At 41.0% G+C, this 13,659-nt stretch overlaps 1 protein-coding gene across 1 annotated transcript in view; it reads left to right on the forward strand.

Annotated features, from left to right (window-relative positions):
• The window catches only part of lpp (LIM domain containing preferred translocation partner in lipoma), a 139,343-nt gene that overhangs the window by 60,202 nt on the left and 65,482 nt on the right, over positions 1–13,659 (forward strand). Inside the window, exon 5 of the mRNA XM_034882215.1 lies at positions 3,307–3,504. Within this exon, the coding sequence (XP_034738106.1) occupies positions 3,307–3,504 (198 nt within the window). The remainder of the gene's footprint in view (positions 1–3,306; positions 3,505–13,659) is intronic.

Below are 13,659 nucleotides of genomic sequence, written 5' to 3' on the forward strand. Positions count from 1 at the left end.
TATATATATATATATATATATATATATACGAAAAAAAAGTTTATGTTCAGTGCAGTTCTGATTTTCAGCATTAGAAATGTTTAGATTTTCTTGTTCACTGAACCAGGTTTTACTTGCTGTCATCACTCCTCCCGTTCACACTGACCATTAAAATATCCAGCAGTCCTCCTTCTGTGCAAACATAATATGAAACTAATACCAGGCACCAGCTTTCTGAGTTAGTCAAATCAAGTCTTTCTTAAAACTGAATTCCCTTTTCATCTTACCATCCCTTTGCTGTTGCTCATCACCAAAATCCAAAGAGTGGACAAAAAAGACTAACTTTGGAATGCCATCAGACTGCTGAGACCTCACATGAGCTTCAGCTGAACTGTGGAATGCATTTTTACTTAAAACAAGGACCAAGCATTTTGTCTCTCCTCACGGCCATTATGTCCAGTAGGAGGAGCGTGGAGCAGGTGAATAAACAATTAGAGAACCCGATGGTTTTTCATAGCTCATAAAGCGCTATCATGTACAGTTTATTACAGTCAGTGGACATAATAGAGATAATAAGGCAAGCCCTGCAGTTTATCTTCTTTCCTGTTCACCCCTGCCATCTCTTCTCTACTTCAGAACAGTATCGTCAGTAGAAGTCAAATATATTTGAGGCCTGAAATCACAGAAAGAAACGAAGTGCGTAATTAGTTTAAAAAGTGCTTTCCTGTTTTCATCTGAGCTTTTCTTCTCCTATCATATTGGCTGTAGACCCCCCCCCCCGGCTATGCAACTTAATTCCCTAACACACCACTGGTATCTTAATTATGTCTCCTGTAGCCAGGGCAAGACTCTTTTAACTGCAGGCGCCGTTTAGAAAAAAAAGGGATGGATATCAATCAAAGTGTCTTTGTATCTTGTTCTCTCTGCCTTAGTAGAGAATTATACACACTGAATGCATAAAACAGTGATGAAATGGTATTTCCTCAGAAGAATGCAGAAATATTCTCGCCTTTATCTGGCTGCGCAAGATGTCTCGGTTATGACATGTTAATGCCAAAACCTTTAGCAGGAGAGAGGAAGACAAAAGCAGCCTGTTCTCATCGTGGCTTTTGTCCACATTATGAAGCCCTACACGGTAAATTCCAACACGTCATAAAGACCGCGAGGTTTCATTTCATCCTCCTCGTTATCCCCGTTAAATAAGTTTGCCTGTTTTTTTTCTTTTGTTGATTTGAGTCAAGCCATTAGTGTTTTGCTTTGTTTACCCCCGCTCATGATTGCCTTAGATGTTTTTAAGCAGCAGCTCTGCTCCAAATGGAGGCAGCGCTGCCTGTAATAGATTGTGACAGGTAATCCAAACACATAACATTAGAATAAGAAGCAGTCACTGATCCAGCCAACTCAAAAAGCCCCCGCAGGCAATTGCAAGAAGTCTTCTTGCAGTTGCAGCATAGTTCAGAAGACTAAAAATACATCTGTCATTCCATGGAGAAATTCCCGGGAATTTTGTAGAAAACGGAGTGTCACAAACGGTCAAATCATTTTAGCTACTTTTCCTGATTTTTGTGCAACTGTTTTGTTACATTTTTGGTCTTTTTCAAAAAATAAATATATGTTGAGGTTATGTTTTCTCTGAGGTGAAACTGAAAAAAAAATGTAGATGAATAAATCAGTGAGGTCTGAGACTGCTGCAGTGATCCCGGTGACGCCTGCATGCTTTCTCTGATAATAAACGAGTTAAATCAGAATCAGAACAATTCTTATCATCTTTTATAGGGCAACTATTTAAAATATGGAATTTAAGTAAATCAAACTTTTAATTCTTAAAACCCCTGACTTGTTTTTGGAGATTCTGATTGTGATGAATAATGCATGAGGAATGAAATACTGTAAATCCAAGTATGCTGAAAAGCAGGAGGTGAATAGTGCACTGCTTTATGACACTTGTCTTTCAGACAATACATCGCTTCTTATTTCTCTCCGCATTTCTCTCTCGAGAAGCTATTGATGTGTGGTTTTCAAAAGGATTGTCTAAGGTCAAGGTAAAGCATGAACTCCGAAACTGTAATCCAAAGTGTAAAACGGGCGAACAAAGCAGGAGAGAATGTCTCAGAACAGCCAAATTACTCGCCATTGATGATTACCTGTCCTTAACTTTTGAGGGCAACTACACAAAATACATAACTAATACCTCTCTCACCGCATCTACCTGGGTCGGGCTAGGGTTGATCAGGGTTCAGCACTCCAAGCCAGTACACACTACCACTCCATTCTAGACAGAATAGCAACGGATCTGAGTGGGGGGCTTATCTTCAATGCAATATATAATATTCCCATTATCTTAACATTGGAGAAACCTTTTGCAATTATGTAAGCACATAATGTAATCTGAGCTGCTGCCCTGGTTAAAAAAACAACTGATCTCAGTTGGTATTCTGTCTATAAGGGAGTGCAATGGACATTTCGATGTGATCCCAAACCTTTGACCAGTAGTGTTCATGGGTACATCCCTGCTCATGTCAATTCAGAGATCACCTTCGGCAGATTTTCCTGTAAAAGCCAACGCTGCCGTTCTGCAACAGGCAGACTACTGACCATACAGGCACCCACTGCCAGCCGACATAACCGGGAATAAATCAACCGTTCCACCTTGCTGTTGTTGTTGAAGCTGCCTGTAATAATCCTAGTTTAACACGGTCTATGTGGAAAAAACCCAGCGTAAAGCACAGTGAGACAAAATGTATGTTATTATTAGCCACTGTCATTTCCAACCAATCACATCATCTGTCCAGCCCGGTTGTTAGCAACCCAGGTTGTGCACAAATCACGTTGAAACCTACCCTGATCAAGTCTAAATTCCCCATGTTCCACTTCATGGATTGGTCAATTGCCGATGGAAATTCTGCCAGATTTACCTCTTTTCGTCCGGATTTGTCCGTTCCAGTCCTTTGTCTCTGTGTTGGCGTTCTAACCTCCGGTGGATTTCTGAGGACTATGGTTACCTGGTCCTCATATCTCTGCATGCTAAATCCAGACAGCTAGCTAGACTATCGACCCAATCAGAGTTTTCTGTTGACAACTAAAACTACTTCTGAACAAACACATGTTCCACCAAAACAACTTCCTTCCTGAGACTATTTAGCAGAGGCACCGTGGCTCCATCCGGAGCTTGGCACAACCCTGTGGAGGAAGGTCTGGTAAATCTAGTCCTACCCTGATCAAACCCACCTGGCGACCTGGGTCACAAAGCTTAGTAGATCAAGGAGGGTTACCCCATTCAAACACACGACCTGGGTATAACCCGAGTTGAGCCATTGGTGTGAAAAGGGTATAAGTGTCATTACAAGCTGTTTTGGCAATTTCCTCTGCTGTATGACACATATGTGTGATGTTTGCTCCCAGATGAAAGCACCAGAGAAGACCCTGGCGGAGAGACGCTCCAGTCTGGACGCTGAGATCGACTCCCTCACCAGCATCCTGGAAGACCTGGAGAGCAGCTCGCCCTACAAGCCACGGATCACACAGGTACGATACCAACAGGACTTTACACCTGCACGTACAAATATACACTGTAACTACGTATATTCAGTCAAGGGCGTAGGTTTTGGGGACAATGACACACATCATAACCTGGGGGTCTGGGTGTCTTCCCCCCCATCAAATGTTGAGTTACAGAAAAAGTAGTTTCCTGCATTCTGGTGAATGTTTATGCAACAATTTGTACCTTTTCTGCAATTTACGGTGCAAATGGGTTTATTGATACAGAGGGAGTTATTATAGTCTCCTGTACTGTTCAAAACTTTCTGCATATTTAAAATGTCACACATGATTTGGGATGTTTGTTTTTTAGTAATCATATACATCTCAACAACCAATATGTTAGAAAATTAGACCTTGTTAAAGCCAGAATCTCTGAAGTTTAAATCTATCTAGATTTTTCTCACTCCTGCCAGTTTTGGGTTTTCAAATGGGGGGTGTCATCGTCCTTAGTCTGCGGCCCAACAGGTAAATTAAAGTTAGTTCTCGTGCTGACATATGAAAGCATCAAACATGCGTTTTAGATGAATGAGACTAGAGAAAAACACAGTTTTCTACCAGGAAGTTATTGTAAACAAACACTGATTGGGTTTATACTTTCTGGTAACTTTTCAGATTAAAGGTGCATTCCACCAGTTTTACCCACTCATTTAATTAACTTGCCATAAGGAGTGCTATTCCATGTGTAAACAGGCGGTGTTGTAGTACTCAGTCGTGGACCGGTCTCGGAAGAGACTTCATTTTTACTCGCGCTTGTCATTGGTCTTGAATGAAAAGGACTCTGGATTTTATTTCAAGGATGAAAACGTCCTGCTCCAAATGCAACCAGCCAATAACTAGACTCAGTTTTAGTTTTTAATGTGTTATCGTTAACCCCCGTTCCCTGCCCCCCTTAACGTGCTCTCCCACAGTGAATGCAGGTGACAGGAGAAGAAGCCCCGTCTCGTCGGTAGTAACACTTTGAGCGTTGATTTGAAAAGCATCTAAAAGAAATCACACGGCAGTGTGTGAATTCTAGGAACTTTTGAGGAAAATTGTCTTACATTTCACCAAAAAAGCAAAGATTACAGACTGGATTTTTCTGCACAACAAGTAGTTTTACATTTGAGAAGTAACTTAGTACATGTTCATTATAAAACTTCTGTTTTAACTTACTTAAGTAGGATTTTGTAGGACTTTAAGTATTTGAACATGGACGTACTAGTACTTTTAAGTAAGGACAAAAGTAAGGAGCCTGAGTACGTCTTCTACCACTGCTGGAAGGGATGATCCACAGCTTTTAAACATGTTCTGCTGTATGAAGGATGCTATTGGGTAATTGTTGTTAGACCATTAAACCAAATGATATATTTGAGCAGATTAGGTTTCCTGCAGGAAACAGAGCCATATGTTAAATTTCTTCAAATTGTTGAGCATTAATGACAAAATGAGTCTTGACCTAAATCACTAGTTGATATCAAACGATATTAAGAGCAACTTCGAAAAGTCAAACCCTTGGGCAGTTCACTAAATTGTTTGACACACAATAAATGTAGGGCAGACTGATAAAAAAACCTAACCAATTGTGTTTGGAGTAGAAAGGCTCAGAGGGCTTTTCAACACCACGCAGATCATATCTCTAGTGAGATATTCGAGCAATAATCTAATACCTGAAAGGTTGTTCTCTGCGAGGGCTACGGACGCGACAAACCAGGATCAGTAATATATTAGTCCAAATATTCCTAAATATACTTAAAGGTAGTACAGTTTTTATTCTGTGGGTAATTTACATTGTAGATACCATGTCTACATGTTGGATGTTTTATTTATTTATTAAAAGATGCATGACAAAATACAAGTTTAAGATGATAAATTATTGACAGGAATTAATTTAGCTACTGATGAGAGTCTGTGACCTCATACAGTGAAACACATACATATTTACATTCCCATATTGACCTTATTATGTTAGTGCATGTCAGATTCTAACTTTACTGTGCAGGAGACATGTTCTAACTGCTTTTGTAGCCCTTTTTTGTTGCACATCTGTGAATATACTCTCTTTTCTAGACTAGTAGAATATATAAGATGCCACGTTTAAATGACACTTGAATCATGTTTTTTTTGGGGGGAGTGTGCAGTGTGCCAAAGACTAAAGACTGCTGGTGGTGAGTGCTTGGGTCCTTTGGTTGAGTGACACCTGGCTCCCTGGTTCGAGGGAGAGAAATGGGTGTCCCACACACCGAGTGAAAATGATAGCAGCACACAGGGAAAACATAGCAGATACAGAGGGGAAAGAAATGAACCATGTGCTTCTGAAATGATACACATTAAAGGCAAATAAGTCAAATATGACTTGGTGATTTCTGGTATGCTTGGTGTTGTCAGTGTGTTCAATAAAACCACAGCTTGTTGTTTTATACGTTGTTTTTTGACAGATTTAACAGATGGCATTGATGCTAAGCTAGGATAGACAGCTCCTGCGTGTTGCTTCATGTTTAGCGTCAGAAATGAGAACCGTAGCAATCTACTCATCTAGATTTTGGCAAGAATGCAAAGAAGTGTATTTCCCAAAATGTTGAGCTTTTCCTTTCACAGTAGAGAAAACAAAAATTTAAATTTTGTTTGTTCTTGATTTTAACTGTACAATGTACACGCGCACACACACACACACACACACACACACACACACACGCACAGAGCCTGCAAATACACATTGCATAGAAGTACAAACACTTTTTTAGGACATGGAGCTACTAAAACATATGGCATATTTTTCTAAATAAGATATAGTATAAGTGCACACCTTTTGTTGGGTAAAAAACATGCAGTACAGTATATATCGGAGCTGGAGTCTGAAAGCTTTTGTCAACAAGACTTGAAAAATTGATGTCCACCTGTATAGCTGTGTGAGCGTTCTGTGGGAGCTCAGCTTGTGACTGAGCAGCTGAACAGTACTACTAACTAATGTATGGCTGCCGTGGTGCTTTTACCTGTCAGGGTCAAAGTCGCTGCATGTTTATTTTTATCGCAACCTGCTGCAAGCTTTTTGAGTTACGGGTGAGAAGCCACACCACCTGTGCGTATAGCCCGCGTGCTGCAGGAATCATTTCAGTGTTGTCTATTTCTTTTGTGCGACATCAGCGAATGTGTCGAGCCAGGCAGGTGATCAGAAACAGGAAGACCGCAGTGCAGCCGGATACTTTACTACTAAATAAAACACCTAGGGTCAGGGGGATTTTGGCTGTCTTGACTTCTTACAGCAAGATACGCAATCAGGCACACAAACACACACACGCACACACGCACACACACACACACACACACACACACACACACACACACACGCACACACGCACATACACAACATCCCTGTGCTGTCATGATGCCCATTTTACTGCTGCTGTGTCTTCTCTCGGAGAGCTGTTTGCACATGGAACACAGTTGCTTTCCATGTGATTGTTTATTTTTCATGCGAACACACACACACACACACACACACACACACACACACACACACACACACACACACTGTTACTCTCCTCAGCTGATCCTGATTCTAACTGATTAACTCAGGTTGACCTTTTCCCCTACCCAGCTGCTCCTGTCAGTCCGTGCTCGGGCTCTTTCAATGCATTATTCTACACACAACGCCTGTCTGTGTCACAGGCCGCATTTCATACTCCAGCATTGGCAGAACATGATGCACAGTAATCTTCCGCTTGTAAAAGCAAAGAGTAACGAGCAGTCTTGATTTGCAGCTTTTCTGCTTGCAAGCAATCACAGAGCCAGCTCTCCAAAATCAATAGGCCGCCCGCGCTCTCCCTTTCAAGCGCCTGGGACAGGAATCTTCCGTCCCAGTGTTGGATTCAGAGTCAGCTAAGGGGACCTTATGTGTGCTCGCCTCCCAGATGAAATTGCAATGGACGTTGCTGCTCATTCATAAAAATCTAAGTAGCATTCCTGCAAAACACTCAGCCGGCACTGATGCTTCACAGACATCAAAACAATTTTGTCTGCTTTAGTTGGTATTCTCTGTGGCATAACAGTGGGTAATGAAATGTGATCATTATATAATTCCCATTTGTTCTCTTTCCACTTCCGTCTTAGATGCCATTTGTTATTTGACACAGTTAACTAAGTTTGTGTTTGCTTTATCCTGCGACAGCAAAAAGGAAGCCAGTCCCGATTACAGTGATGATGCTCTTTGTTCTGTGAGAGCTTTCTGTTATTTCTTGTCGTTCCAGATTTAAATCGGTAATGTCTGGATGTAATTGAGCAGAATGTCATGCATTTCTTTAGACACTCTCATCAAATACTTCTGTTTCCGTCTTGCCAGGGTTTTTTAGCCAGAGAACCCTTAGCTGAAAGAGAGCTTACTGCTGTACATGCATCGTGTAATGGTAAACCGAGTCGGAAGGATGAAAATAAAGGAATATTCATATATTATTTACACATCACGTTTTAATGTTAAACACATACTGTATGTGGAAGGTACAGAGGCTCCTTAAACTTAACCGTAAGGCTACCAGTGTCGGGGTACACATTACTAGTTACTTTAAAAAGGTAATGCCTTACTTTACTATGTTACTCAATGCTCAAAGTAACAAGTAACACTACTAGTTACATTACTTTTTGATACATTACACCTGAGATTCACTATAACTTCTGCTCTTTAATACCACAGAGCCGACTACCAAGGTTTGAACATCAGATTCAGCACAGCATTAATCAAGAAGTACCTCTTAAAAGATGTCCATAGTGGTGGCTCAGACCCCCTGCACTAACTCTGAGGATACCCTGGGGGTCACCTCAATATCTCTGGTTTAGACAATTTATTCCGTTTTATTTAAAATCTCTGAAGGTGTGTCAGCAAACAAGTTGGAGCCTGTATTTAAAATGTTCTTGACACACGTCACACGGTAGGCTACAGATACCGTGCATGCAACATCTGCAGTCGGGTCCAGTGCTGTTTGAGTCAGGGACGTGAACGCAGCAGAACACCAGCAGCCAGCAAGTAAAGAAGGAAGTGGAGGAGGGATGGTAAAGAAGTGTCAAACAGACTATTGGAACTGAAATGTTAAAAAATGTAATGTTAAAAAGACCAGTCCCTTAGTGGAAATGGCATGATAAAAAGCTGTTGTTGTTTTTTTTAAGTTCAGTTGCCAAAAAAAAGTTTGTGTGCATGCTCGTCTTGTCCTGTGTATCTGTCTTGTGAGGATTCATGTTTTAGATCAGGATCAGAAGTGAGGACATTTTCTTCTAAGGTCTCAACCCCAGACCGACTATAGCTTACTTTACTTTTTGCTGAGTTTTTACTTTATTGGAAGTGAATAGTAGTATAATAGTTCTACTATTTACCTCACAATAGTTTCATGGAAAGATAAAATGATTGCTGCCATCCCGCCATCCGTGCCCCCATCCTTTCTGGTGATTGGTGATTGGAGGAAACACAAGAGAGCGTGTTCATACTAAATCCTACTGCACTGCAATCTGCGCCCAACCAGCCCCACTAATATGCAGCGTAGGCCTGTCTAAGCACATCAGATCTGTTGTAGGGGAGCTAACAAGGAGGCCCAGATGAGTGTCAAAATAGTGCGCTCATCAAGCGGCGGAGCAGCAGCGCTGCTTTGGTGGAGGCTACAGAAGCTTTGCTCACTGTGACCTCTGATTCACACCGAGCTCTGGGGAATTTCTAGTAATCAAACACATCCCCAAGGCTTCTGCCGAGGTTTTCCAACATCCAGTGTGTGCTTATTTTGTACATTGTAAAAAGAAGATTTTTTGACACATTTAATATGTGCCTTTAGGTCAACAAAATAACAACATAAACACTAAGTACCGCAATCAGAACTTAAAGTACCTCAATGTAACTTTCAGTTTGTGTTGATTTCTTTTGGACTAAAGTGGTTTTTACCACACCTGCTGTCCTAAAGCTCTTTTCTTTACGGTGCTGTATTGCCCCGTGTAGATTACCGTTTGAGTGGTACGGGGGGTCACAAAATATATTCATTTACAATAAGAGTGACAGATGCATCGTTGCATACGGTAACTTATCCTACTTTGGATGTCTCGTGAGCTAAACCAGGTTTCACTTTCACTGGGTCACGAGCCAAAGCATTAAGAGATTGTTGTAGCAGCGGTTATAATAACTCATGGGATATAACTAATAAAAATTCATTAGTAAAATGAATAAAACGTCTGGACTAAATGGATGACTCACTTTCTCCACAGAGTAAGGTCCGGCTCCTCCTCACATCCATTCCAGTATAGGAGGAAAAAACGCTCTGGGTTGTTGGCATTTCTTTAAACCAATCACAGTTGGCTTGGGCGGGGCTAAGCTCTGGATGCAGCGACGGTGGCTCTGCTAAATAGTCTTGGGAAGGTGGAACATTTGCACCATGTAAAAGAAAACGGCACACACAATAACTTTTAGTTAACACAATACGTAACACAACCTTACTTTCTCAGTGACCAGTTACCAGTTGTACCAGTGTATCACTGTGCGTACTTTGTTAGCAAATCCTCACCAATCAGTCCCCAAATATCCAAGTTCGAGAGAGAATGCAACATATTCTTTGTGAAGCTTTACAATCATTCTCCTTGTTGCAGAGAAAAGTAAACAGCAGTGCTGATGCACGTCAGTAGTTATCCATTGTATAACCCATGGAGTAACCACATAAGAATGTTGTTCTGCATTAAGCAGGGATATTTTTGTCTGAATTAAACTCTAATGCATTACATCCATTTAGGCTGCACCCTTTCCTGATCTGATTCAATCCGCTGTGATAAGGTCAAAGTTGAAATCAAAAAGCTCTCCCTGTCTGATTCATCCACACCCTGCGTACAAAATTGGGCAGCATTGTAAATAAAATATTGAAAGCCTAAGGTCCATAGACCTACGAGCAGGATACACTTCCCTGCGTCAAGAGGGAATGTGTCTGGGGGGGGGGGGGGTACTCAACTGTCATTAGACAACTTCTGGGACCAAAAAATGTGTGACACACTTACAGTCATGATTCCACCTCAATTACCAGTCAGTCAGTGGAGTGCACTGAGGCCGTCTCTTTGTTGGTGTCCTTGTTGGGGACTGAAGTGTGCACGTGTTAATGCTGTCTAGAAAAATGACATGCGCCGTGCCGTTGAGCTCCTTGGTGCCTCTAAAGAGACAGGTTGTGAACTTGTGACCCTGTGACATGGACGGCACAGTTCTCGTGTCCATTATTAAACACTGGAGTCACAGAGCTCACCAGCGGCCAGAACATGTTTACTACAGAGGTCCCAGCCTGGAAGCAAGCCGAGCAGCTACAAGATGAATCATGGCCGTAATGGCTAATTAGGTACAAGACTGTAACCATGGCCATCATAGACTTTAATGGTAGCAGCTAACTATACAGTAGCTGTAAACATTCCCATTTTAACAGCAAGCTTCACCAAGCACAGACGTTGCTGTTAGGCTTAGGATTGTGGGTAGTGTAGTACTTCAATATGACATTGCTAATAAAATATGTTTTTCTCAACAAGGTTGATATTAACCATCATTTAGTTTCACTCTGCCAGACCTCTGACTAGTCCCCACAGCATTCTGGGATGGGAGAACAGCGTGCTCTGGTTTATTGGCATTTCTTAAACCAATCACAATCATCTTGGGCGGGGCTAAGCTCCGGACGAAGCCACGGTGCCTCTGCTAAATATTCTCAGGATGGGAAGTTGTTTTAATTGAACATGTGTACGTTCAGAAGTAGTTTTAGTCATCTACAGAAAACTCCGATTGGACAGATAGTCTAGCTAGCTGTCTGGATTTACCCTGCAGAGATCTGAGGACCAGGTAACCATAGTCCTCAGATTGGACAGATAGTCTAGCTAGCTGTCTGGATTTACCCTGCAGAGATCTGAGGACCAGGTAACCATAGTCCTCAGATTGGACAGATAGTCTAGCTAGCTGTCTGGATTTACCCTGCAGAGATCTGAGGACCAGGTAACCATACTCCTCAGATTGGACAGATAGTCTAGCTAGCTGTCTGGATTTACCCTGCAGAGACCTTAGGACCAGGCAACCAGAGTCCTAGTCATAGTTCAGTCATAGTTGGTTCTCGTTGTAGTGCTGCAGGTCTCATAACTGTGTTTTTACCCTATTTGACCAAAAAGTTTTAATAACTCTGGCACCAAAGGACCTAAACTCAGGAATTAACAGTGTTTTCACACCTTTAGTTGACTCTTGTAAAAATTGGTGTAAGAGTTGGTAATCTTGAAGCATCTTCCCCTTGGTCAGCAGACGAGCTGCAGAATTCTCACATTGGTCTGTTTGTTTTTATACTCAATGTCAAAGAGCTTGATGTCTGCGTAATAAGTTGTCATGTCCATACAATCCAAATGGGCATTATTGAAGTCTGCTGACAGTTTAGGTGAAGCCAAGTGCTTGAAATGCTGCAGAGATGGATATATCCATATGAGCGCCCTAAGGAGGTCTCAGTTCACACTGTGCCAGTCAAGCCATGCCGTGACACTCCCCATCTCTCAACATGCAGGGCATTGCGGATGGCACTCGCTGTCACAACATGGCAGAATGATAGGCCCTCACAGCTTGCTCCCTAGTCTCAGTGATAATGCAGAGGATGCAGACTCTAGACCACCCTGGCGGTGTCTCAGCTCCCTGAGAGTATGATAGGGTTGGTGACCTTTCCTCTGCTCCCCCTATGAGGCTCAAACTCTGGAAGCATCTTAAGGGATGGCCTCCCCATTTCAATTTGAGATCGAGCCGCCAATGTTGTGGTCAAGGACCAACCCTCTCTAAACTCTGAGCTGAATGCAACCAAGGCATAAAACCGTTCAGTGTTATTTGGTATATTTGGCATTGTAGATGATTGACAAAAAGAAGTGATAAAATTATTAACAATGAATCAGGTTAAAGGAAAGTTTGACATTTTTGGGAATACACTTGATTTCTTGTCAGGATTTAGACAGAAAAAGGAATACTAATCTCACATCAGTTTGGAGTGAGCTGCACAGCACACTGTTGAGCAAGGTTATGTTCCAAGGCTGATTATTTAGTGATTTGCATTCTTATCAATGTCAGTGTGATTTTGAATGAGGGTTTCTAATTTTTCAAACGCACGCTTTTTTGAAGGTTTCACTTCAGGTCTCTATAGTTAGCACTCTATTTTAAGTATTGTATACTGTAAATACTGTATGATTCTGGTCCCTTATTGTGTTTCATAATGCAGGTGTTAGAGGAGCATATTTAAGTTGTTTTAAGGGAAATATAATTTAATTTGACTTGTTCTAAGATACGCTATACAAATTAAAAGCAACCAGTTAGAGCTGCACAGATGAATAGTTTAGTTTTCAACTATTAGATTAATCACCAACTATTTTTGTAATTGATTAATTGGTTTGAGTCATTTTTTATGAAAGAAAAGTAAAACCATTTTTGATTCCCCGCTTATTAAATGTGAATATGTTCTAGTCTCTTCTCTCATCTGGGACAGTAATCTGAATCAAGACTTTTGAGGACGTCATCCTGGACTTTGGGAACCCTGATATCATTAATATACAGACATTTTTTACTATATTTTGACATTTTATAGACAAACTACTATAACAACTAATGAATGTATTGATAAATACCGACAGATAAATCAACTAAGACAATAATCATTAGTTGCAGCCCTAAAACTCAGTCTTTGCCTTGCCTGTTTTCCCGTGTCCAGTTGAAGCTTTGCGCTGTTCTCCCCATGCCAGTGTCTGGGAGGTCCTCTGAGTCCTGCTACTAGGACAGGACGGCCTTCACAGCACTCAGACACTCGTTTGTTTTTGTAGATTATTTTTTTGTGCATATTTGGCCTTTACTTACGACAAAAACACTGAAGACATGAAAGAGAAGCGATGCACATGCAATACGGTGGCTATTTGTATATATATGTGTATATATATATATACATATGTATATACACATATATGTATATGTGTGTATATAGATATATATATATATATATATATATATACATATATGTATATATACATATATATACATACATACATACATACATACATGTGTATGTGTATATATATACATATGTATACATACATATGTACAGTGGGTACGGAAAGTATTCAGACCCCTTTAAATTTTTCACTCTTTGTTTCATTGCAGCCATTTTCCAA

Source organism: Etheostoma cragini, chromosome 9 (genome assembly GCF_013103735.1).
Source record: "Etheostoma cragini isolate CJK2018 chromosome 9, CSU_Ecrag_1.0, whole genome shotgun sequence".
Classification (NCBI taxonomy): domain Eukaryota; kingdom Metazoa; phylum Chordata; class Actinopteri; order Perciformes; family Percidae; genus Etheostoma; species Etheostoma cragini.